General features: G+C 47.6%; 5 protein-coding genes across 5 annotated transcripts; 2 read left to right on the forward strand and 3 right to left on the reverse strand.

The window, feature by feature from the left end:
- Positions 1-3,233: 3,233 nt before the first annotated feature.
- Positions 3,234-3,666, reverse strand: N7446_012638 (uncharacterized protein; the record flags this gene model as incomplete). Its single annotated transcript, XM_058521380.1, has 2 exons — positions 3,234-3,482; positions 3,538-3,666. The coding sequence occupies 2 exons, from the start codon at positions 3,664-3,666 to the stop codon at positions 3,234-3,236; spliced, it is 378 nt and encodes a 125-aa protein (XP_058366746.1).
- A 4,848-nt stretch (positions 3,667-8,514) lies between these two features.
- On the reverse strand, positions 8,515-9,372 carry N7446_012639 (alpha/beta hydrolase; the record flags this gene model as incomplete). The annotated part of the gene is made up of 2 exons (XM_058521381.1): positions 8,515-8,868; positions 8,953-9,372. The coding sequence occupies 2 exons, from the start codon at positions 9,370-9,372 to the stop codon at positions 8,515-8,517; spliced, it is 774 nt and encodes a 257-aa protein (XP_058366747.1).
- Positions 9,373-11,678: 2,306 nt separating this feature from the next.
- N7446_012640 (uncharacterized protein) lies at positions 11,679-13,003 on the forward strand (the record flags this gene model as incomplete). The annotated part of the gene is made up of 5 exons (XM_058521382.1): positions 11,679-11,840; positions 11,912-11,948; positions 12,007-12,074; positions 12,132-12,505; positions 12,592-13,003. 5 exons carry the CDS (start codon positions 11,679-11,681, stop codon positions 13,001-13,003), a joined length of 1,053 nt encoding a protein of 350 aa, XP_058366748.1.
- A 6,262-nt stretch (positions 13,004-19,265) lies between these two features.
- N7446_012641 (zinc finger MYND domain-containing protein) lies at positions 19,266-20,159 on the reverse strand (the record flags this gene model as incomplete). The annotated part of the gene is made up of 1 exon (XM_058521383.1): positions 19,266-20,159. One exon carries the CDS (start codon positions 20,157-20,159, stop codon positions 19,266-19,268), a length of 894 nt encoding a protein of 297 aa, XP_058366749.1.
- A 3,215-nt stretch (positions 20,160-23,374) lies between these two features.
- N7446_012642 (uncharacterized protein) lies at positions 23,375-23,929 on the forward strand (the record flags this gene model as incomplete). Its single annotated transcript, XM_058521384.1, has 2 exons — positions 23,375-23,555; positions 23,610-23,929. The coding sequence occupies 2 exons, from the start codon at positions 23,375-23,377 to the stop codon at positions 23,927-23,929; spliced, it is 501 nt and encodes a 166-aa protein (XP_058366750.1).
- Between the last annotated feature and the right edge of the window lie 3,075 nt (positions 23,930-27,004).

Consider the following 27,004-nt stretch of genomic DNA (forward strand, 5'->3'; position numbering starts at 1 on the left):
GGTGTCACTGGTATCTGCAGAGCATTAGTGTTTCTGTTCGCTTCCTGCTGAAGAGGTATGACCGACCTTGGGCTCGGCGGTTGTGCCGTTTGAAGATTCTTGCGGGTGGTTTTCCAACTTGGACTCATCTTCCCCATCTTGGGATACCCGACGCTGTCTCTTCGCTAGCCGATCAAATGGAGAAGGCGAGGTGGCATGGTCCATCGTGGCTGTAGAAATGAAATGGAGGAAAAAATTACTCGAGAGCCTTTTATAGACCGGCAAAGTGACGCCAAGGCTGCTGTGATTGCACTCGTATCCCCTCAGGTCTGTTTCCAACAGCGTTGAATAGTTCAGTAAACTGTTACTCAACTGTTGATGCTCGATCTCACCTGTTGTTCACCCAAATACTCAGTTATATGAGGAATTGGGCGACAGGTGAAGCCTTGCAACATACATTGTAGATGATATCCCTAATGGTGGCCTGCAAGTGTATTCCTGATGCATTGGATCCTAAATCGAGTAGAGTTCGTTGAAGTTAATTGTAACGTTATTGTGACTGCGAACCATCTGAAGGACGGTGATGCAGATTTCGATTTCAGATAGCGCTTCATATCACGAGAGTTACCTAAATTAAATATCACTCGCTTTTACAGTCCACGGCCCATGTGTCTCCCTGGCAACGGCGCCAAAATCGTTTAACCGGAGTTATCGTCTTCTATCCGGTTCCCAATAATCCTTCGGATGTAATAGTCACTTCCCAACTCTAAAGATCTCCTCAAACTACCATTTTGTCAGTCTTCTACACACTACAAGCGCAAATACAATTGGGACTTATCAAAAAAATGTTAACTTCTTGTTTCCCAAAGCTTAAGCGAAAGCTTCAAAATTCATCCAAAATCTTTTCTCCCTGTCGATCAAAATATCTCCCAGATATCCCTGCTACTGTTTCTGAATCCGAACGCACGCGGCGATCAGCTGCCCCATCCCCAGAGGTGTCCCCAACAAACATAAAAAACCATGGAAAAGAAACAACAGACACCTCGATTGACTTGCAGTCCATCACCACAGAGCGTCACAAAACAGAGTCAAGCTCAACTCATGATCTGACTCAGATCCCGCGAGGAGAGTAGCAGGCTGCAGGTGGGTTGTGCAAAAGCAAAAGCTTTCGGGTGGCCACTTCGGTGGGAAACATGTGACAGTTGCCAGAGAACATCAATCAACTTTCTTTATCGAAGAACACCGTGCTTATCACTGGAGGCATGTAACGGATACAGCTCAACTGAAGGGGTTTCTCGTCTTGAGAAGATCCGGACGACGGATTTTCACGGCTCCGGCCAACCTAAGCACCGCTCGATTTGCCTCTTCGGGCAGTCTTTCCTTGTTTTTGAGAATGCTTCATTGGGGAACACGGCCATGTCAACGCTGTAGGGCATGCTGCTTGGCCACGCATGTACCAATAGAGGCGAATCATGAATTTCCGATTGACCCATGACATCTTTGGCTTGATCCAGGCGAGCATCTAACAAACGCAAAATTTGGTCGGCCCACACCTTTCGTCGAGAGCTATGGCGTCTGCACTCAAAACAAAAAAGTTGCTTTGCAGCCAAAGATAATCTTTGCGCTAAAGGATATGCGAAAGAAGAGTTCTGGGAGAGCTGAAAGCACAATACTCCATTTATCCGGGAATCAATCGGCACGGTGTTTTGACAGTGATCCCATATGCACCGCTCACGGTGCAGGGGATCGCCCAATGCTTGGCCCAATACCCGTTGGAGATGAGTAGGATTCCAGGCCATGATGAGGAATAGCTGTAAATGCCTCGGGGTGATTGTGAGATCTGGGGTGTAATCTTCCGTTTGGAGAGTTCTATTCTCGAGTGGTATCTGTGATCAAGTAGGAAGAGTGCAATATATAGATGCTTGAGAAAGCACGTAGTGGGACTTTATTCTCGCTGGGCCCTTACATGCCTGAGCATGAAGTCTGGGCTTATTTGGCGACCGAAATTTCTCGTCTCATTCCTGGAAAGACGGTGTTAATTCCTGGGAGCTCTAGTCGCATTGTTCAAGGTTATACATGAAGCATACTCGATGCGTGGAGAAATGATATGCGGGACATGCATCCTGGCTCCCTTGAACGCGAGGAAGCAGAAGCGGCTTTCTCGCCCTACATCTTGTAGTTAGAGTCAACTATATTTGTTCTTAACATTGATAGTTCATCTTGAAACACCATCCACCTCTATGTATACGTGAGACCCTCACGAGACAAGGGAGATCCCAGGACTAATATGTGGATTCCCACTGGCCGATACAGCCGCCAACAAAAATATCAATGGATCAATAACGTCCTGCAAGCTTCGTACAATTTCCTGGCTATGTAATTCCTGGATGCCTCACATGTTTCCGAAGTCAGCTTTGTAAAGTCCCTACACATACTGTACAACGGTTGACGAAAAAAATTTATACACAGGTGATCGACAGCCAACATGTCTTTTGCACCAAGCAACTCCAGGATGAGCTTTAACGTGACGACACTGCTGTAACATCGGCCATGATCGGTTGGCTAGTCAAATCAAAAGATGGAAACGCATTAAATTCAGTCAATCAATCTAATCCTTGAGCGGTCTTAGCAATTCTGTAGTGTGTGGCTTTCGGTGCGGCTGAATGGTGAGGCAATATTAGACCCCGAGGCGTCGGAAATACAACTCCCTTCCACACGTTCCTATTCATGACCAACTATGATCTGGCAGCCATGTTGCTCCTGGGAATATCCTTCAAATTAATTGGTGGCTCGGGCTCCATGTGGATACGGATATCCTTGGTCCCATCATCGCGTTGGTGTATGTACCGCGATTGGGGCAACTTGTCTTTCTCTATATGAAGGTCATGCTCTAAGTTGCTACTGTAAGCGCCTTGCAGATCGCAGTAACGAATTCTGGTTATAAACTGTCACACGTGAGTGATTGACGATCGCTTCAGATTTCTAGTTCTTCTAATAATGCATTGAACCATTGACGAAGCCATATACTATATGTACTAACTATTTCCAGCAAATTGACAGATACAACAGGTAGACGAAGGCAAGATTTATAGTCACATTATCACGGTTCACTCCTTCCCCACCAGGGGCAAACAATAGGCGTATTCACTTAAATTATTATAAGCGTCTGGTTCATGGACAGTATAGAAGGCTCTGGGCCGGCCTGAAAAAGATAATATAGATCAGCACAGTGAAATATAATTGTGAAACGGCGGTTAGGCTGTGATACTCACTCCGACAAGGCTGAAATGGGCCACATTAAATTGGCCGGTTCCTGCCGAGAGCCAAGTGGGAACAGTGACAGTGAAGTTCTGGTAAGGCGGCAGGTAGGTCTCGTGGTACACGGGGTCGAATGAACCACTATAAACAATTGAACCCATTTGTTCGGAGGCAGCATAGCAGCCGTAGGCGCAATCGGAAATGCCGATAGCAACCCCAACTTCATAATAAGCGGAAGCCGTGGTCTAGGATGCAATTAGAAAGTCGGCCTCATAATAAGAAATAGCAGTGTCAACATACAGGAAGCTGGACTTGAACAATCAGCTCGTCACCGCGGGCCACTGTCTGGCCAGTCTTAGGAAGTCCGATCACGGCTTGCTGAGCTAGAGCGACGCCGGCAAATGCGACGAGAGAGAAGAGGAACTTCATGGTTAGGATTAAATAGAAGCAAAGTTGATTCTGACTGAAAGAGCTCGGGCTAAAGTCTGGGCTTATATACTTCAGCTCCCCTAAACCTCTCTGAACTTTCTAAAACGTCGTTGCAGAAAGAATTCAAAAGGGCCAAAGAGTGGAGTAAAATCCTCCAGGTACACCAATCGGAGACGTCAATCCGGGGTATCGGGAGGACAGCCAGATCACCGTTCTCGAATACCAATAGCCGACCGCCCCCTCCCACCACACAACCACCATCGCGGGTAGGGGGTGTCCCACAGCCATAATGCAATTAACAGCCATAATGCAAATTTTCAATTTCTTTAACTTCTGGCTCATTTTTTAGACGTATAAGGTCTAGCATCCATGAAATAAAGCCCATCAATAGCCTCATTAGCCAATAATGTATCATCCTCCTCATTTTCAAGTGTTTCCTCCAATTCCTTAGCCGCCAAATCGTCCGCCATTTTCTCTGCGTCTTTTCGCCAAGCACGAAGCTTCGACTCATCTTCTTTCTCACACTTTCACAATTACAGCCGTAAAATAATGACACACACACACAAAGTATAGACTGATAATCCTCTCGGGCGAATCGGAGATAAGGCGGGGCCGAGTGGAATCAATTTTGGAATTGGATGAGAAGCTCGATTGTTAGAAGAAAAGAGCGAACATCATGGGGCAGGTTGAAATACCCCATAGATGGCTGAGATACACGGTGTTAGGACAACCCTAATGCCAAGAATACCAAACTAATATAAAACACAAATGGTAGTGGGCCACTCAGTATAACCCCGTCTAGCGGTAAGTTACCGCTCCATGTATCGTCAGCATTAATGAAATCGACGATCAGGAACAGTTGGCCTCGCCATTTCCCAATGGATAACATCCATTGCCCTGAGTTACGCAAGGAAAACCCTATCGCATTAGTTAGCATTGTGTCCCCGTATAGTAAAATTTCCAAAATAAAAGGGTCGCTGGACGCTTCTCCCCTTCTTCGTGCGTAGAGAGATCATGATACATACACTAGTGCATACGTATTGATATTCCGAGTCTTTGCCATTCCCGAGGCACCATCCTGGCTCACAACCAACCTACGTGATCAAATTTGATTAGCTAGGTTTTTCTAAGCCAGTGGTATACTGACCCTATTCTCTGGAGTACAAGCTCCCACGGAAGCAATCCCACAATTCTAATAAATAGAAAATTGTTAGCCAGTATTTCTGTAAGTGCAGTATAAACGATGGACTGGTCTGGGGTGGCATACAAACCAGCCAAAGGTGGTCGAGAAAATAGAGAAGAAAGCGACTAAAGAATGGAATCTCATCGCGGATATGAGGGAATCTCAAGTTTACTAGAAGCTAGAAATCTTTTTCTTAGTCAAAACAAATTTTATCTTCGTAAGGATTAGATGGGTGAGGAGTTGTCGTACCTTTATAACCTTCTAAGGTTTGGTAGCCGCCTAACCGGGCATATACCAGTTTTGCAGAAAGCAAAGTAGAAGTGATAGAACGAAATGATTATCACTTCCTATTTCGCTCTATGCTTTAAGGAAAATGCCTCAAACTAAGACATATAAAATTCCCACCAATCAGAATAATTACCTTGCTTAGAGTTTTTTAGTGGTATTACGGTCTAGGGGCCGATCTGTTAGCTAGTTGTAAGCTTGCTTAACATTATCAGATCGTACGATATCCGTACATGCTACTACTGAGGGAAAAAATTGAACGTGTTAATTGAAGTTGAGTGGCTTGACGGAGTTTGCCCGCAAGAATTACAACAAAAAGCGCCACAGTACCTAAAGTATGTATTTATAAATCCTTCACAAAATACCAATTACTTTGAATGCAGGGATACAACCTCTCACTCACGGAGCCTAATGCGATTGGATGTTGGCGAGCTCACATGAATGCGTTGAACAAGTATAGTTGACATCGTATGTTTTCTGTGTCAGATCATTCTATCTAACTGCCGTGTGTGGGTAAACTAGTGTTCTTCTAAACTCATATTCCACTGCCTTGATACTGGAAGATGATGCCGACTGGGACGTGAACATCAAGGCCCAACTCCGGGAATTTGCCCGTGGCCTGCACTCTCTGAAAGGGAACAGCAACCATCCAAGCAGACTCCGTACGGAGCTGATTGGGGTCTTCTCTGGATTGGGGGATGTTCATCAGGCCCTGATACGAATGAAACTCGATACTACGCCATACCTGATGACCCAACAGTCCCGAGTGTCCAAAATCGAGGCACATGGTCCGGTCCCCTTTGTAGTGATATGAGGCTGGTGCAGTCCAGGAATCAAGCCGCACCATCGGAATTAATTCCCGCATTGTCTATACGAAGAACCAAATTGATTTTCAATCAACTTGATCTTCTCATTGTATATAGCCCCAGTTATTCCCTCTGGCACAAGAACAAAATCTCCCTTTGAACTACAACAAGAACAAGCCTTCTCTGTGCCTTTCGACTCGGGAAAAAAGAAATCGCTCTTCCCTGATTATATAAGCATATATGATTCACTCTGACTAGCGGACTCGCTACGGAATATCTCGAGCTGCCGTGGGGATATGGAAACGCCTTCATCGAAAAGCGATGTGGGCGGTACAGTCTGGTGTAATGTCGAAAGACATTTCAATACGCATGATAAACCTCTGAAATCTGGTTATTATTTTAATATAAAGATTCCTTTTAGCCGGTTCGCAGGATTTCCGTACATACGTACTAGTACTGAGGGGACAAATTGAACGAGTCTGACTGAGAACTAACTAGGAGATCGCTGTTGAAGGCATCTCATAGCCTCAGGGGCTAGTATGGCGTGTTGCGACGCGGGTATTCTGAGCTGATCCGGTTTACCATACAAAAACATACGGAGGAGCGGGTAGTCGCTGAATCAGCTTGTCCTTAGTGGTAAAATACTACTTCTCAGCTTGATATAATCCTCCAATGGGACGCAGGGAGGTACTGCATCAAAGCGGTAATTAAGACCGATTCCTTAGCACTGTTATGCAGCTGAGAATGAGATGGTTCTTAGGAGAACGAAAGCGGGCCCTTTATACACTTCCAACCTTGGTTTCTGGGGTATTTCCAAATGACACTTGCACCTTCGCGGGGTCGCTTTTGGAATAAATTCGATGCTAAGCTTTTCCAAGCTTTCAAGGCGGTGAGAAAGAGGGGTTGTGGGTTGGTCTGGGGCGAATGGTTGGCTTGATGGTCCCATCCTAGACCCACTTGATGACAACTTGTGAATAGGAGCACGCAGCCACTGGGCGAATACGCCGAGCTTAGCCTCCAACTAAGTGGCGGCCCAACCTGAACCCCCCATTCAAATTCACATGGTCCTACTCCGGGCTTCTCAAGTAGGGTGATTTCCAGCTGCTTGAGAATCATGATTATTGTTGTAAATATTTCTGGACAGACACTTCATAGAGTGAACGACCATTCAACATTCTCAGTGGCGATACGAGGAAAGCACCAAACAGTACTACGTACTCGGTGTTGGTTCCAAGATGATCACTGGGAGGAGTAAGTCGAGGATCAAGCGGTCGGGTCTCAATTCCAGCCGCCAGGACGAGATACGAGAGGCGCCACGCAAGTGGACGCAGCCTCCGAAGGCAGGCGACATGTCCGAGACGTGACTCTGCCGTGCCGAGCGGTTCAATGTTAGTTCCAGAGTCTTCACCAGCGCGTTCGACCATTCCTAGGTGGCTGATGCTCGGGCGGTAGCCCATTTCATCCAAACCCGGGGTGGGGCCCCGAATTTCGGACTATTATGTTGACACTATAACATAAAATAAAAAATGAATTTGACATTTGAGACGTGGATATATTTATCTCCATGGCTACACATAGTAAATTTTCTATACTGCACTGGTAGTTCAGAAATGCTATCTAGATTATTATCGGCTTAATATCGTGTCCAAAAAAGTCACCGTTATTGAGATCCGGAGTTGTAATTTATCGCATTTTGCATTGTGTTTTGGGGTACGATATTTTGAAGGGCAAAATGCGCCTCCAATCCACTACACTATCCGAAGCTGACGCCCGGTCCGTGTGAGCTCAGTCGGAAATTGCAGGAGAGGTATAAATTCAAGGGTTCACCTAGCGGGGAGTCACATTTCTGCCACCATCCTTTCCCTGACACTTTTTGACAGAGTTTTCAGCCTTTTTTCAAGATGAAGTTTCTGTATTATATTCAAGCATTTGTAATTTCAAGTTACAGTCATTGGCATGGTTAGCTCTGTTCGACAGAGACAAAATCTCCTTTCCGCCAGGGTTGGCAGATTCTATTGGGTTTTATGGTGGCTTGGTTGCGACACAATTTCTCGTAAATAAGCTTTCAATGGAGCTTCCTTTCCTTCCCATCTTGGGAATTCGACAAAGTTTGATTGCCGGTATTCGGAGATTGATCGATAGTCATTCTTCAGGTTATCTCGGACCTCCTCGAGGATATGCGCGTGGGGTCTCCTCATGATTGAGGCCCACCTTATGCTATCAAGGAGCAAGCTTAAGTACAACCACTTACTCAAATTCCTGACCAGTACAAGTGCAATAAAAGGTGTTCATGGGCCAGGTATGCTGGGCCTGCTTCTTTCCTTATTTACCAGCTGTACGCTGGAGCGGTTTAGTCCGTATATACCATTTGTGCGGCCGTCCCAGGGAAGCATCATCACACACAGGGAGCTACGATGGCTGCATGTCTGCAGGCTCTCGCTACTGATCTCTCCATCTAAACCCGGCCAGTCGCGAACTTCACAAAATAAATCAAATAATCAATTGCAATGCCCCTAACACTGGAATGCAAAGCAATCGTCGGACGTCAAACACAGTTTTGAACCCAACAACAACCTAATAAATCCCATTCTGCTCCCGCCCCGCCTGTAACGCAAGCTCCAGTCCATCTGCCGTCTCCTCAGGCTTACTCAAGAAACCTGAGTGCGATGCATCAACGTGAAAGGTTACCGGGTTACCCAATGTCTGCGCAAAGCCCTCCTGGATAAACAGCGGCAGAGCAGCATCCTTGTCGCAGAAGAGGTACATGGATGGCATCTCGTGCCAGGGCTCAAAGGTAGCCGGCTCCAGGAAGGAGGGCTTGGCCTGCGGCTTCAGCTTGGGGATGGCGATTGCTTGGGCTTCGGGTGTTATGTCGTGGTAGAAGACGGTTTCTTGCTGGGAGGAGCGGCAGTAGCCATCATCGGGGTCCTATGATCATCAGTAACAGTTTTTCTTTTTGAAATTATAAGTGTTTGTCCCTGCAATGCAAAGGCTGGACCAGGGAATACATACACTGAGAAGCATCCATGGCAACCAATTCCCTCCCAACATATCAATAACGGACTTGCCCTTGGGCGTCACGAAAGCGGCCAGCCAAACCACCATAATCACGCCACCGGGCTGACCGGCCTTGGACCGTTGAGCGTATCCGAGCCCCTCGACGGCGCCTGCGCCCACCATGCCACCATACGAGTGTGTGACTACGATAATCTGATGGCCGTGCTCTGCCAATGCCCGAAGTACACCGTTGGTATGGGCGATATCAGCGTGGAGGCCGGATTTGGTGGGTTCGGCCGCGCCGACAGAAGGGAGCGCAACAGCTTCGGAGTCATATCCACGTGTGATCAAGATAGCACGGATGCCATCGAAGGTATCGGGTGTGTGCCATGCACCCGGCACAAAGGCATAGATGGGGGTGTTGTTAACAGCCATTGTCGTCCAAGTCTATATGTAACTTGTAGCCTGTCGTGATGACTCGAGGGAGCAATTAGAATAGCCAATTTTGTAGAAAAGCCTGGAGTAGGACTGAAAAGCACCACCAAGCAGTAGCTGTGACGACAGCGAGTTTAAAGGGGCAGGAAACGTTTAAGCTCGCACCTCAACCGAAGTTCAGGCAGACCACCGACAACGGCGGCCCACAAATCTCTGCGGAGCAAGCCTGCAACAGTCCCTTCATTCAGTTCACGCTGTTCACTTTGCCAAAGCCATGGAGTCCATTCGGGACGACACATTCCCCCATCTCCTAGGGAGAACAACATCACCCATTCTCCAACCCACATCGTGCCACGTTCAAAGTGGATATAGAGCCAAGCCTAGCCCTCCCACAACTCCCACGAGAATGCCAACTCCCAGGTGGGCTCCTATCAAGCATCACAAACGTAGCGATCTGTCACACCAGATATCCAGCTACAGAGCACCAGGATTAACGTTGATCCCGTGCCACCTGGAAGTTGTCCGGGGCCAACGGCGTGGCAGACTGCGGCTCCACAGAGTTGGTAGAGGATAAATGATGCAGGGCTCGAGGCCGAGAAAAGGAGGCAGGCCAAAGTACAGATACTAGTCAAATGTTCCTTCCCACTCCGCCCCACTATATTGGCCCAACAACCAACTCACGTTTTTCTTTTCACTCCTACACCTCCCCTATTGCTCCGATTGTAATGAAAATAGGACCAAAAAAATAGCAAAACGGCGCAGCTATCTACATCCCAAAGGTCAGCTATTATCTATGCTCATGAGAATGGCGCTACGCAAGTGCAATTAGCTAATGACTTCGGCTGCTCTCGCCGTACAAATCTACAATACGCTTAAACGCTATTCAGAAGGCGAAAAGCTAGAAAATCGCGAAAAAAGCGGCCGTCCCGCACTTATTAGTGAGCGCGCTTGCTCTCATCTCTATTTACAGGCACGTTGGCATCCGTTTTGGACCTATAAACAGCTAAGTTCTGCCACAGCTCAGCATCCGTCACCCTCCACTATACGTCGAATTTTAAAGCGATTCGGACTCGGAAAACGGCGATCGAGACAGAAAATACCAATTAAGCCTCCTCTTGCAAGAAAGAGGCTAAATTTTGCACGAAAATAGCGACGCGAAAGCTTCTAATCGTGGATCTTCTCGGACGAGTGCTCGGTGTAACGAACCTCGAATTTTGGACCACAATAGTGCTTTCGTACGACATCGGAGGGCCTTCGCAAAGATCTTATGAATGCTAAGGCTCACGTAAAAGATATTTCACAAATGGTTTGGGCCGGAATCTGGCTAGGAGGTCGAACAGAATTAATAATTATGGAACGGGACGAAGAATCGACTTCGGGGAAGGGTTATACTGCAAAGTCGTATATCGAAACGCTCGAAAAAGGTCTGCTACCATTCTACACACCCGGGATAGTATTTTAGCAAGATAACGCGAAGATTCACCTAGCGAAGGACAAGAAAAAGTGGTTTGAAACTCACGGAGTATACGTCGAAGACTGGCCCGCGCACTCACCCGATTTGAACCCAATTGAACCGGTATGGCGCTGGTTAAAAGTGAAGTTTTTTGCATTATTTCCGGAGCTTATTGGCATAGGAAGGTCGGAGGCAGACTGGCATTATTTTAAAAATGCCTGGTGGAAGCTTGGAAGGCATTAGATCAGGCAAAGATTGATGCGCTAATATTGAGCATGGGAAGACGTTTGAAGGCAGTGAGGAAGGCTAAGGGGTATTACACAAAATATTAAGCGAGTTTTTAAAAGTGCTATTATTAAGCAACCTCAATTTTTAATTATAGCATTATAGACCATAAAATGGTGGTGCTATATACAGTGTAAGTGATATATATATTTTGAGAGGGGACCCGAAAAAGTGGAGTGGGAAGGAACATTTGGAAGGGGATGGTATTTTGTGCCGAAGAAACAAGGACGACTCGAATGTCGAGAGCTCATTTGCTGGAGGGTCTTTCTGAGCTTGGCCGTTTTTTACATAGGTTCAAATGTGCCCACCCATGTGGCTCTAAGCCTTTAACAGCTGCTTGGTCAGCGGTTTCTTCGGAGATTGCAGTGGGCAATCCCGTTGGAAGGATTCATTAAGTGATTCGACGTTGGATTAATTTCGGTACTGAAGACCGCAACATATTGTGTGGACTGTTGGGCCGAGTAGTTCTGCACACTTCATTTTCTTTCCCTGCAGGTTTCAACAGGGAACCATGCACTAGATTAGGTGCTTAGCGTGGTTAACTAAGCGTCGCGAGAGTCGGACCAGCATGGCGACTGCGAATATCTATGAGAGTCGTCAAGGAGAGTATCGAGCAGGCACCATCTCCATGACTGTTCTGGGTGTGGTTTTTGTCATTCTGCGGTTTTTGGCTCGTTGGAAGAAAGGCCTGCGGATTGGTGCTGATGACTATGTGATACTGCTTTCGTTGGTAAGTGCCATCCTCGTCTCTCTTTTGGAAAAGCCTTGCCTGACTGGAGGGCCTTCCGCGATTGATTTCAGTACTTCCTGTTCGCGACTTGTGGAATCAATCTGGCGAGTGAGACAGCCCCTTTCGCAGGTATAGCCGTGCATTGTAAGTGACTGACACATCGCAGTGATTCACTTTGGCATGGGCCGACACGCCGATGTATTGCCAGAAGGAAACATCGTGATAATTGCCAAGGTACGATCAAAGCGAAAACCAGACACCAATTCAGACCCGCAGATTGACATTTACCAGCTTCTGATGTCTTTCGAATGCGTATACTGCATGACAGTGGGAATCATTAAGATCTCCATCTTGCTCATGTATGCTCGTATCTTCCCTACAAGAGGCTTTCGCATCGCCGCAATCATCCTGGGCAGCATCGTCATCGGATGGGTTGTCGCAATCATCTGCGTGAGCGTATTTCAGTGTACCCCGCTCGCAAAGGCCTGGAACCCTACCCTGTCGGGTACTTGCATCAACCTCAAGGGCTCGTTCATCGGAAACGCAGTGCCGAATATCCTAACCGACATCGCTATCTTGGCTCTGCCAGTGCACGTTGTCTGGGGGCTTCATGCGACTGTAACGCATCGGCTATCGGTAATTGCGGTATTTCTGCTGGGCAGTTTGTTTGTCTCCCCTCCCCTCCCTCGAAAATAGACAAGTTTCAAAGCTTGAGTAGCAGACTGTACTAACAAGCATCTCACTTCCACAGCGTCGTCTTCACCAGCGCCTACCGCTTCTCCACACTCTTCGAATTCCAACCCATCGACACCCCCTGGACCCTCGCCAAGGCTTGCACCTGGTGTCTCATTGAGTGCTCCAGCGGCATCATCTCGGCCTGCATGCCCACCCTGCGTCCCTTGTTCGTCATGCTTTCCTCGAAATTCGCGAGCTCGATCAGCACAAGCACACGAACGACTGGCGTACGTGGTTCCGGCCTGAAGAGTTATGACGTGAGTAATTCGGCCTTGCGTCCACCGGGCGAAGTCATGGGCAAACAGATTGTGCAGTTGGAGGTCAGCCAGCCGGACGATGCGTCGGGGGATGAGGTGCCGCTGAATACGATTAGAGTGCAACGCGACATGAGGTGGCAGGAGTCGAGCTATGATTCTGGGAATGGTTGATCAGCTTAGGGTTTTAAGAGCGATGTATGGCATAAGGCTTTATTAGGGGGTAGAAAATTAAGTATAGGCTGTACGGGAGAGTCCAGGAGGTCCTACAACCCAATAGCTTTAGTAGTGCTGTTGCAGACATCAAACCCACCTTCACGGTAAGTTGCTCGGACAGTGATATGCCAGATACCGTCCGGACGAGATGGGTTTGCGGAAACATCATCGATGCTCAAAGGACAGTGAGCTCGGGAGGTAGAGAAGTCGGTGGTTTGCTGGCAAGACCTGCTTGCGCCTCCAATTGCGATATGTTAGACAGGTTCTCAATGTACGAAGGATACTGGATGGCTTGACTGACCTCCAGCTGCTGTGACATTCAAGGTGTATGGGCTTTGCACGTAGTGCTCAGGCTTGGATAGAAAAACACAGGCTTAGGAATCAAATCACCAAGCGTCTGTCTAACAGGGAAAAGACAAACAATCCTGATAGCATGCAGCTCCGTGTATGTTCGAGTGGTTCCCGCTCGCCCGTACATGTCCAAAAGCTCAGCAACCCGGAGAGGAAGAGGAATCAAGATGACTCTATCAGACGTAGTTCTTGGGTCATGGGTCCTCTCAATCGTTTGGCCATCCGCGGTCTTGTCCATCGATTCGAAGCTGGCTGGCTATTGTTAGTTGATTTGGGTAGAAATGACGGGACTTTTGCCTCACCTTCTCCATGCAAGCAGTCCCGACTAACAACCTCGCCAGTACGAAAATATGGCTCTAGCTAGACAAAGCATTGGCTGCGTTGGCTTCTCCCGCTTTCTTAGGGGTTTCAGGCTCAAAAGACGCCAGACGCCATCCAAGAACAACGATGGCCACCCACTGGACGCCGGGGATCCAAGCCGCAAGTAGGCTATCCCATATCAATGTTCAAATGCCGAGATACAGACACTGCTATGCGCTCTGTGGGATCTTGCATCAGGTAAGCATACCAACGCATGATCTGATGACCAAATCGACTGGGAGAAGGTCGAGGGTAGCGACTCGTCGATGCCACCAGAAGTCATGTGGAAAAACAGAGCATACCATGGTATTGATGTAGGGAAGGTCGAGTAGATAAGGGATTTGCTCGCTTGCATTCGAGTGATGGGAATCTGAGGGTGTCTTCCTGTGGTGAGACCCGAGTCAGCAAGTGTTGATCCAGTTGGACATGGTGTTGTACTTTATGCCGTTCGTGAAGAATCCGAGTGTATGCTTGTCCGATGGTCAATTAGGATCATCATCATACCAGCTTACCAACTAGACCACCGCCAATTCAGTTCGGCAATGCAGTCACCAATATGCCATGTTGACATGATGTTGAATCCAAGTTCGTCGCACTCTCTGGCTGTCGCTTCGAGAAGCCGCGATGGATGAACCGACAAGTTCACAGGACGGCAAAGGTGCATGACGAACTCACGTGTGACAAGAAATTGTACTGTCGTATTGGGAAACTGCTGCTCGTAGGCGGCAAGAGGTTGAGGCACTCCGCCGTTCAGTGTGAAGGCGGTGAGGAGGGGAAGACGCGATGGCGCGTCGGCCCCTTGGTCTTGTCTGACTCGGCCGGAATAGGTAACTCGACACAAGACTTTCGCGGTAGGCGGTGGGCTGCTCCTACAACGGCAAAGAGATCAGCAGTGTTTGTGTTTGAGGCACAGACTTGGCACATATTATCGGACCCGGCGCTGCAGAAGGAGCGATATTCCACATACCTCATCGTGGACAACGAACGTCTGAAGCTTATGCCTCCTGTTGTTGGCCCGCGCCTTTGATTTGCAGTATTCACATAGGACATGCTGCATGGTTTGATGTGGCAGGGCCAGAAATGGTGTGTAAGCCATGACCTTGCCCGGAGCTCTGACGGCGCCGCTGGTGCGCACTCACATTAGGGCGCTGTCAACGGTTTCCTGCCCGTCATTAGCTTGTCGATCGGCGAGACAATGAGTGACTTACATGTTGTAAGAAAGACACAGGAAAGGGCTCCCTGGCTGGGGTATATTGGACGGAACGCATGGATCTTTCTTTGCATCGTCTTTTGAAGTCAGTCCAGTTTCGAAAAGGGTCGCGCCGAAATCTACATACCTGTATGGAGATCACTTTTTTACATCGATATTCAAGGGCGGGGCAGGGGTCGGCTGCTATGGTGGACAGATGTTCGCATAGATACATCGACCATCTAACATAAATCTGCTTCTTTGACCGGCTGGCTTGGATGACATAGTGAACCTGGTGGGAATCACTTCACAAGCACTTTCTAGCTTGTAGGCCCACGATGTATCCATAGATGTCAGTACAGTGGAAATTCCAGTAGGGTTTAATGGAAGAACTTATCAGGCACCTCAAACGCAAGGCCTGCTCGACTTTGCGTGGCCCAGTAATAGAATTGAGGAACAAATTGCTGGAGGGGGAAGACGTATTTATAGATTTCTTGGCTCCTGTCGCGTACGTGCTCTGCTAAGTAGCAAACGTTGAAGGGCACGATGCCTATCCTAAGTGAGGTCTGTTGCAACCCATGCCTTCGTTCTACGGCAACTTTTTGCAGCAAAATCCTTGATTCCTTTTAAATGCCTACCGAGAGACGTGCTAGATTTGTGTTGAAAATGAGTGAAGTTGAGTCGGTTAAGAAACGTTGGTTCACTGTCAATTCTACGGTCTTCTATAATGAGGCACTGGGAGCTATTCAATATTTGATTCATGTTTTGATCATCTCATGCGTGAATTACTATTTTATAAATTTAGTTTACACCTCCTTGCAAAGATACAAAGCGGAATAAGTTGCTGTTCTGTTCACTGGTGTCGCTAATGCTGACAAGGTTGCTGTGCATCGAATATGTATTTACTAGTAAGCAACCTCGGTGAATGAGCTGTTGAAATATCTGACTATGGAGGTTCTCTTGGCAAGAAGTTTTGTCATTGAAATGAGGTGTTTTAATTCTAACTCACTGAAGAGGTACTTCTACAGCTATTTGTAGTAGTAAAAACACAATAAGCGAGGAGTGCGACGGACCTGCAAGAGTTCCATGGTACAAAACATCTAATAAGCCCTATATGGTCGTTGCGCATGAATTCAGAGATGCTGAGGCCTCAGGCTCACTGAGCCAATATCTCAACATGAACAACATCCTCAGAGAGATTGTGTCTTCACATTAAGCCGTGAGCCTGCATCGCTTTGCACTTGCAATTCTACGTCAGGTATCATGTCCTGCTGTTCTTGAGCCTGACCTTCCTCTCGTATATCTGCTTGAGTTTTCGCTGGCTACATACGACAGGGAGCTAGAAGCTCTGGCACCGCTTCTGTCCGTGCCAATGACAGTGGTGTCAGGCCGTACTCATCCCTCAAGTCCGCCCTAACATTATTTCGCTCAACCAGTAGCTTCACCACTTCTTCATGTCCACACTTAGCTGCCAGTGACAGCGGCGTCAGACCATAAATATCCTTCGAGTCCGCCTCCACATCACCCCGACACAGTAGCAGCTTCACCACTTCTATATATCCACCCCCAGCAGCATGCGACAGTGGGGTCCGACCATCATCATCCTCCGAGTCCGCCTTAACATCATCTCGCTCAACCAGTAGCTTCACCACTTCTTCATGTCCACAAAGGGCGGCCAGTGACAGTGGCGTCCGACCATCATCATCCTCCGAGTCCGCATCCACATCATCTCGCTCAACCAATAGCTTCACCACTTCTTCATGTCCATACACAGCTGCCAGTGACAGCGGTGTCAGACCATAACTATCCTTCGAGTTCGCCTCCACATCATCCCGCCACAGTAGCAGCTTCACCACTTCTATATATCCACCCTCAGCAGCATGCGACAGTGGCGTCCGACCATCTTCATCCTTCAAGTCCGCCTTAACATCATCTCGCTCAGCCAGTAGCTTCACCACTTCTTCATGTCCACCTTCAGCAGCATGCGACAGTGGCGTCCGACCATCGTAATCCTCCGAGTCCGCCTTAACATCGTTTCGCTTAACCAGTAGCTTCACCACTTCTTCATGCCCACCTTCAGCAGCAAGCGACAGTGGCGTCCGACCATCGTTATCCTCCGAGTCCGCCTTAACATCGTTTCGCTCAACCAGTAGCTTCACCACTTCTTCATGACCACAAAGGGCTGCCAGTGACAGCGGCGTCAGACCATAACTATCCTTCAAGTCTGCCTTAACATCATTTCGCTCAACCAGTAGCTTCACCACTTCTTTATATCCACCCTCAGCAGCATGCGACAGTGGCGTCCGACCATCGTAATCCTCCGAGTCCGCCTTAACATCGTTTCGCTTAACCAGTAGCTTCACCACTTCTTCATGCCCACCTTCAGCAGCAAGCGACAGTGGCGTCCGACCATCGTAATCCTCCGAGTCCGCCTTAACATCGTTTCGCTTAACCAGTAGCTTCACCACTTCTTCATGCCCACCTTCAGCAGCAAGCGACAGTGGCGTCCGACCATCGTTATCCTCCGAGTCCGCCTTAACATCGTTTCGCTCAACCAGTAGCTTCACCACTTCTTCATGACCACAAAGGGCTGCCAGTGACAGCGGCGTCAGACCATAACTATCCTTCAAGTCTGCCTTAACATCATTTCGCTCAACCAGTAGCTTCACCACTTCTTTATATCCACCCTCAGCAGCATGTGACAGTGGCGTCCGACCATCTTCATCCTCCGAGTCCGCATCCACATCATCTCGCTCAACCAGTAGCTTCACCACCTCTTCATCTCCGCACCCAGCTGCGTACGATAGTGGTGTTTGACCATTCTTGTTCTTCGGGTCCACTTGAGTACTATTCTTCGCTAGTAGCAGCTCTTTCAGTCTGCCCTCAGCTTCTTCTGCGAGAAGGTGTAAGATTGTGTTCCCTTTTTCATCCTGAATAGAAGTGTGTCGAAATGTCAAGACTCGTACGAGGTCAGGAACAGCGTGTAAGAGTGATAATTGGTCACGAGGGTTGAGATTCTCCGCCGTGAGGAGAATGATCTCTCTCGGGAGATAAGCAAGGTCTCTTGGCGTTCTCATCGTCCAGCGTACGGCAGATACAAAAAGATAATAAAACCCCACAGCAGTCTGGTCTTGTGATCTTGCAGAACCTTCTCCTTGCCACGCTTGGGGATGTCGTCAGCCTTGAGAGCTGTTTGAGGAACAAAGTGGTTGTCAGCAGAGGTCCTGGCATTCGGTTTTGTCATATGGTTGTATTCCTGCTCATCCTAAATACATCCTCCATTCCAGTTGCTCTAGATCCCAGATACGGAGAAATTTGGGGCTGGTGAGACGTACTTAGCGGCGGGCTCTGCTTGAGCTTGTCGCCGTTGTCAGAGCCCTTCAGGGCGAGAGAGGAGGTGAAACGCCAGCAGCCGACCTTCCCTTTTCCTAGTGCAAAGTTGACAAGCTTTCCAGAAACCTTTGTAATGCTGGAACGCTGGAACCTCGTGAAAAGATCAGTCGTGGTTCAGCGAATCCAAAAATCTCGCTGCCCTCCGCCTGGGCACCAATTGGAGCGAACGAGGCGAACCACCGAGATAAAAAACACCTGCTGGTCCTATCCATAGCGAACGACCGGGCACGTCAAAGCGCAAAACCCTGATACGAATTACAGTTCCTAATAGTTAAAGCCGACAGAGCTTGTTTAATCGTCTCTCCGCCACATATCTCGCGAAAAATTACGCTTTAACTAAAAAAGTCGAGTTACAGGCCCTTAAAATCAGGGAACCTCTTTTAAAAGAAAGTAACGTTATGCAATTTTTCGGTTCTGGAATGTGCCAAGTGAAGTCGATTCTGAATAAGCTAAATCCGGCGTAGCGGTTTAGGGGGACAAAATGTGTCTCCAAATCAGTGCAGCAGGAGTAAGCCAATACGCACTGCCGCACACATGTTAACGTTGCAGATTGTTGACTAATTAGACGCGATGATTCCGCAGTGTTGGAATTGTTTCCAATGCTGCCGGGTTTCATATCACAACAGTGCCTGAAATAGTGATGGTACTGGAGGTGCAGTAGCAAGCCGGCCATAACTTATATAGCCTCAGAAGCGGTCAATTTAGGCGTCAATTTCACAGGCCCCCAAGTTCTACTTAAATTGATTCATCACACGCTTCGATCATACTGTACCAATGGCGCACAGATACCCGATTAAATATCACCATGAACTTTTGCCTTGATGAAATCAATGGCACCAGTAGTCTCAATCCACACATCGTAGTTGTAATGTAAATTTATTTGTGTTTCCTCCACGCTCCCAGGTGAGTATGCCATGGGGCGCCCCATCAAATGATTGCTTGGATTGATGAGGGCGAGCCAAAAAATTTATTTGCCCGGTGGACTTCCTTATATAAGGTATCGACCTGCGCCTTCAACCTCTGTATCATGGTGGTGCGGGTATCACATCCACCATTCATGATATCGTGTTTGGCACGCACAGCGGGGCTGTGGGGCACCGACGACTGAATTATATCAAGGATCTCACGAGGAACGATGGTACCCAGACTGGAATATGACTGTTCCAACCTCGTGAGGTCAAGGAGCAGCTTAATTTTCAAGAGCGTCAGGGTAGAAAAGTGGCTGAGAGCATGGAACTGGCCACAGAAACGATCAACAGGCTCTAACACATCGGCATTTTTGATATCGAGGTATGGCAGAGAGGTGTCTCCCCAGTCGTAATGTGGATTCTCACTCACGACGACCCACCACTTGATAAAGTCATAACATTCTTGGTCCTTGTTAAGTCGCAGCATCAGTGCAGGCACGAGATCCCGCACACCCATGTTATCACCTCGGCAGAGACGCAACATATCCATGAGATGGCCAAGCTGCGCCTCAACAGACTCAGCACTGTTGATTTTGGCCATTGCTTCGACGAGTGCAAACCGAGCTCGCATATAATCACGGGTTTCGAATAAGCCCCAGAAATGTCCGACACCATTGGTGAAAGGGTCTTCGGGCATCATGAAGTCTCCTGGGTGGCTGTGCAGGGCCTGCTCTTCTTCCTCCATAGTGACGCGAGATCTTCGGACGGTGCTGCAAGCAGATTTGTGTGACGGGCGATCAGCTGCTTGGTGATCGCGGCCGCAGTATAGCAGCACCTTGCACCCAGAGCATCGAAGAAGACCCTTGTGTTGACCACAGACGCCACAGCCGGAAGGGAGTACTTTGGATAGCATTACTGCGACGGAGAATGAGGGAAATGAACGTGTAACGTACGAATCTCTATAAACAGAAGGCCCCAAAGCCAGAGAGATGGATATAGTGACGTCTTCCTTCGGTGTTAAAAAGACTGAATGAGGCTGTAAGACGCCATTTCTCGTTGATGGGGGACCGGTTGCTTCGCAGTCAAAAATAGGGGGAGACTTATCTGAGTTGGGTGCCCAAAGGAGGACCGGGCCCCACATGTCAGTGCCCTATTCTACAGGCAGAAATGAACTGTCAAGCATAACTTAGTTACCTTACGAATACTGCGTGAGATCAGAAAAATGGATGCTCCGAGTGCACGCATTAGTCATAAGTGTATATGTCGGAATCAGCGGTACCCGTAATAGCAGGTCATCCAATGGAAAATGGCAAAAGGTCTGAATTGTTTACTACCCCTTCGTACACACAATTTATGGGCATCATGACTAACAACACTGGCAATGAACATGCTCCGGAGTGGAACAACCTAGCTCCGGTCATTTATACCGACAGATAATTGTGACTAAGCACTCACCGACAGTCGGTCCCCTCCTGTCAGTGAGCCAATGCCTAAACACAAACCAATGCCTAAACACAAAAAATTCAACTATTCAATTTCAAACCCAATTCTCTCCACCAAAACAATGCCGTTTTCTACCGAAAAAGAAGAGATCTTGCTCTCAAATGCCCTTGAAGCCTATAATTCTGGTCAATTTAAGAGTATCAAGTCTGCAGCCTCCCATTTTAACGTGTCAAAGTGGAAGCTGCGAAACCGAAATGAGGGCCGACCGAGTAAAAAAGGGCGTGCAGCTACCAATAAAGCATTAAATGAGTCGCAAGAGAAGTCTTTGATTCATTGGATCGAGCTCCTTAATTCGGTCTATACACCACCTAATGCTTTTGATATTGAGGATGCTGCAAATCGCATTTTACAATACTGCGGTTCCGACCGACGGGTTAGTAAAATGTACGGATATCAATTTATCCAACGTTTACCACCCCATATTACCCTCCGAACCCAAAAACCTATAGAAAAAGCGAGAATCGAGGCTGAATCTCACGGTGAATTAATTCATTGGTATGAGGTTTTTGGTGATTTTCTCAAAAAGAATAAGATCCAAGCCAATGAATTATATAATTGGGATGAAACTGGCTTTCAACTAGGCATTGGAACAAAGGAAAATGTCGTGTCTACCCGCCAAAATGAGACTATTGGAACCGGTGGAATTGGTCAGAATATTACTGGCATTGAATGTATTTCAGCTGATGGCTGGGTTATGCATCCTTGGTTCTTGATTCGCGGTTCTGAGCATATGGAAGACTGGTTCGAAGACGACGATAATATAGCCAATTACCGGGTTATTAAACCAACTTCTAAAGGCTGGACAGACGATACAACTGCAATTCAATGGCTATTGGACTTCCATTTCGTCACGAAAAAGCGAGTTACCAAAGGTAGACCTAGAGTTCTACTTATGGACAATCATGGTTCTCATGGAACCCCGGAATTCGAGCATATCTGTCAAAGTTTTAACATCATTCCTTATTGGTTTATTCCAAAAATGACACATCGATGTCAACCTCTTGACGGTAAACCATTCTCAGTTCTTAAACAGCGTTTTCGGCGGAAGAACAATGAGATTGAACGCTGGGGTGGCGATGTCAATGATAAACGGCATTTTTTTCGAATGATCAAAACAGTCCGCAAAGACACATTCAAATCGCAAACTATCAAATCAGCATTTGCGGATACTGGCATTTGGCCTTGGGATCCAAAACTTGTTCCTGATCAAATTGATCCTGGGTGGGAAGATGAACCAGTGATTGAAATTTATGGTCATACGCCCTCCCCCGAAGCCGAAATCCCAAGTTCACAGACGAATTCACCACCAAATACACCTCACAGATGGTCAAAAATTGAGGATAAACTCGAAACAATCCTCGAAAATGATGAACCAGACGTTTCAAAACTCCAAAAGCATGTAAAACGTGCTATTCGTGGAGGTAAACAGGCGCTTCAAGATCTGAACCTTGCAAAACAAACGATCAAAAGGATGCAAAAACACAGAATTCCGATTAAAAAATCACGACGTATTATAAAAGGAGCTTCAAAATCCCCATTATCATCAATTGCGGGCAATATCAGAGTTCATCGACGTGCTGCGAACGAAAACAGAGTTGAGATCTGTCGTGAGATCGGAAATGCAAGAATTCGAGACTATTGGTATCGCGCCCAACAAGCTCTCAAAGAAAAAGAAGAGGCATCAGGAGAGAGAGATTATATTGATGAAAATAGTGAGCTATTTAAATGGGTAGATCCAGATGATATGTTGGGAGGAAATTAGGTTTGAAATTGAATAGTTGAATTTTTTGTGTTTAGGCATTGGTTTGTGTTTAGGCATTGGCTCACTGACAGGAGGGGACCGACTGTCGGTGAGTGCTTAGTCACAATTAGTGAAATTTTGTTTGAGGGTGTTTGCATACGATCACGTGCCTAGGTGTACTGACCTGTAGTCACTTCCTCGGGCGCACTAGTAAGATTGCGACCCTCTTTTGTTGACAGCTTGAATAACTTCGAATACGAATAGAGGAACTTAGTTTTTCTCCGCACCCCTAATAAGCTTGAACTTGCAGGGGACATGAGAACTTATTTCGTTCAAGAGACAAAACGCAGCAGAACTTGTTCAAGATGACATTCGCATACTGTACCGATTAGCGCACGTAAACAGCTGTACCTACTATTCCGCCAGACTTGTTAAAGATAAAAATCAATCGCCAAGCCCTTCTTCCTATCCAGAAGCTTGTTTTAGAATTGAATTTTCACATGCACTCGCACTTGCACACCACATAGGTAGAGCAGAGGTCCTTGACGCCTCCCCCGAAAGAAGTGTATGTTTTCTCAGCGTTCATGCTGACATCTAGACCTGGATCTTCGGTGAGCTCGCAAACTGTGGTCTGCTGGAAATCAGTAAGCATGGCACTTGAGGCGAAGACAAGGCCTTCTTGTGCAACTGCAGTGTGGCCCCAGAGCTCCTGAACAGGGCGCTTCACGCCATCAACGGGGAAAGGAAAGTTGGCACTGGCACCAGATTGTTCGTTGGCGAGCTGGATAGTGGCAGGCTTGACCCAAGAAGGAGGAGCGGCAAGGCCGGAGGAGGTGAGGAGCCAAGAACCAGAGCGGTGACATTGGTGAGCTGCATTACCAATTATGAAGCGTTTGTTTCTTTTTGGAGAAGTTGATGTTGAATGTGCCTATGCAAGCGGATCTCTCGGCGGCACCCTTGAGATCATTGATATTGATGGTCAATGCGCGATATGGTCCTATGACAACCATGGCTGCACGGGATCTTCAGCATTCTTTGGCCAGCTTGAGGGAGAAAAATGCTCAAGTAAGTGAACTTCTGGCATAAGAGTCAGCAAAAGAGTTACTAACAATCTCGCAGCGGTGAACGAAGTCGGAGACCGTACCCATCGCTACCCTGTGCACGGGGTGGAGGCTTGTGGCACGGAAGACAATTCGTCAGCTGCATGGATTCAGGTGAAGGATACGGGGGTAGTCACCTTCTCCAATCACCAGGGAGAAATGTCGTCATGTACATTAGACAACGGACTCAAGCATGGCAGCCGATGTATTGCTTCTGACTCGGGATCTTCCACCAAGGCGTCCTCCGCTTTGACGACACCGAGGTCTTCGTCATCAGTGTCGGAGTCATCCTTGACTACCTCCCAGACCGCACCTTCTTCTGATTGTTCCGCGGATTGAGGAAATATGAAGAACAAGCGGCAAAGTGACATCACTCTCGGTATGTACCAAGCATACCCTTCACTACTTTGCAGGTAGATGGAATTTTAGGCTTTCCATTAGTTATGTTTTTCAATGACTGGTTTTGTTTCCTTTTGAACATTATACGTAGGCAAATAAGACGGAAACGTGGACAGCAATGCAATTGAGTTAAACTGGATGGGTGTTCTGATAGATTTATGCTGATTCATAGGTTGTGATTCGATCCTGCATTTTGTTCTTTAGGTTCAGTTGGGAGAGTAGTAATAGCTTGTACTGTAGCTACGCTTTGCTTTCCAATTTGGGCGCTTCTCTTGAAGACTTCCATCGATATGATAGTATTCGAGACCTTGTCCCAATCTGAGGAAAAGTAAATAAGGAAACTCCTATATTCGGAAGACTGGGCCATGGTGATTGAATACGCCCTTTGTTGTTGCGGGTTGGTTTGTGCGTTATATTGTCATTCCAGGGATTGAACATAAATATAATATGACACTTCTTGAGTTTTCCGACGGTCTTCGAGCTCGACGACAAACAGCTCGCCGATTACGGGAGCATGGGTAATGCAAATACCAATGGCAGGCTCAAGGGGTATTTTATTACCCTAGGAATCTGCTAGAATCAGTTCCGAATTCGGATAATTTGCTCCGAGTGTCTGCCTGCTTGTCCTAGCGCATTTTTTTGTCTTTCGATATTCTTTGTTATCATTTTGGACCGAGAAATCTCATACAACGGATCGCCCTGTTGGGACTTAGGAGTAAGAAGCTATGTCGACGTAGCAACCGTGCTTGAGATTGCAAGTTGGGGGTTGGTTGTATGCAACTCCCTGCAGTGGTGTTCGACTTCTCACCCGCACGTAAAGTGGTGCTCAAACAGGCGTCGTCCCATTGGAGTGCTGCCTCCCGAATCAAGCGAAAAATTATTCTCTCTAGGGGTACTTTGGTCTGAAATCATTTTTATATGGCCTTCAACGCCGGAACTTAGATAAAACTTTCCTTGTTTTATGCACACTTTCTGTCTCTGTCCGTATAACCAGCAATTAGATATCCATAGCGGTATCCAGATACAAACATGCACATTTTCTTCATCACCATTACGAAACAGATCACGCCCCTGTAGATGGTTTCATTGGTGCTATGAACTTATCTCTTGACCCTGGGAGTTCTCTTGCTCCCGGAAGCCTCTGAGACGTTTCTGGGAGCTATGTGATGGCTCATGGATGCTTGGGTTTACCACTACGCCATCTGGCCAAAAAGGCACAATGTTTGGTCAGCGACCGAACACCCAAGCTACTATATATGCTCGATCTCTGACAAGCAAAGAAACATCCTCTAGGAGCCACGTAGCCCCAGGAAACCCGATGTAGCTTCTGGGGTCTGGTATCCCCACCTCGGGGAATCAAAGCCGCGTTCCTGTTGACGATTTGCTTGATTCCTGGAGCGATGATTTGGCCTTCTAGGAGTGACCGAATGACGCAGGATTTTGCGCAGGTCCGGTGAAGGTATTTTGTGAGGGCTTTCGGCGATCTCGGAAGGCAAGAGAGTGACTCTAGGGCCCTAAAGTAAGCTCCCGGGGGCTCCACAGCTCCCAGATCTGGTCAATGTATTCCCAGAGCCAGTTTCGTATTCAGTCAGGAACGTAAAGTGTAGATCCCAGGGCTAGATCTCATTTTCCTAGAAACTAAGAATAGCCCCAGGAGCTAAATTGAGGTTCCTAGGGGATAAATAGCTCCTAGAAATGCTTTTGAGGTTCCCAGGGCCAACATATTGGTTCCCAGAGTCAAGTTAACAAGCACGAGAGTTTGTCAGTCTCTTGCCTATGGCTTTTCTGCCAACAATCCCCGCCTTCACGCGACACGGCTCCACTGAGATGAATGTCAACAAAAGAGGGTCGAAATGTTACTAGTGCGCCCGAGGAATATTCAGCACCCCCTCTGCCTGATGATCGTTAAGGCTCTCAACGACCTTACTAAGCTCATCCCCTATTTATTCTGCACTTTCTATAGTATATAAAAAACACACTCTCAAGTACTCAATTGGCTATGCCCGTACTAGTCCGTACTGTAACGACCACGTTCCGATAATGAATCCTTCTCTGTTTCTTTGGTCACCGCCGTTAGGTATCATGAAAACAGAACTTTTATCTACCACTACAGTTTCGAGCTCAGACATTTTCGGAATCACCGAAGCAGTCAATAGCTACTGGCTATGGTGTATTGGTGTCCAGCACTTACGAGATGAAACGGTCGCGTTGTACTTCGGAGTTTAACCATCGGTATTTCATTTCTTGCTAATTTGCTTCAAAATTGTATATCACGGCTATAACGGCTGTAACCTCTGTTGCTGATCACGATGCCGAGTGTCTGGTCACGTGTACTCGCGTGTGATTCACTCGCTTTTCGCATTTTCCGTCAAACTCGGCTGTAACCTGTGATCACCTACGCTGAGTGGGATTGAGTCGTGCCGATCGGCGAAGCGGTGCCGCGGTGGAAGGTTGTCGCAGTAGATGAGTTCCTGCTAGTCTGGCTGACCGACGGGGCCCACCAGTGGGAGATGGATCGCTTGCCGTGTGGACGGAATATGTCTCGGCATCCGACGAGGGGATTCGTAAGGGGCGAATGATGGCATCTAGGGCTCCTTCGTTTCGGCTGCGGTCATCAGTGTCTTGGTCGTCTCAGAAAAAGGTCGTTCACACTTACCACACACAGCATGACGTGCCAAACCCTGTATCTCGCTTTTCCAACCATTCTTCGGCGCACGACAGATGACAGAGCGATGTGCACTGACCGCAGTGCAAGATCACGCTCTCGTCCGCATGGTCTTCATCCTCGGTCTGGCAGAACACACAGTAGATGCTGTCGACGTGGACGCTGTCGACCTCTTCACTCGAGGTGAGACTCTGGAGCGTCAATTCTTGGGAACCAGCCCGGATATTAGTTGCCGATGAGAGGATGGCTGGTCGGGTCGGCGAAACGCGCCATGGAACATTGTTCGTCCGCAGCGTTGCAGAAGTCACAAATGGATTGAATGGCTGCACTGGCTCGTGGTTGGTTGACAG

The sequence above is a fragment of the Penicillium canescens genome (genome assembly GCF_028828765.1).
Source record: "Penicillium canescens strain IBT 15451 chromosome Unknown utg000010l_segment0_segment0, whole genome shotgun sequence".
Classification (NCBI taxonomy): domain Eukaryota; kingdom Fungi; phylum Ascomycota; class Eurotiomycetes; order Eurotiales; family Aspergillaceae; genus Penicillium; species Penicillium canescens.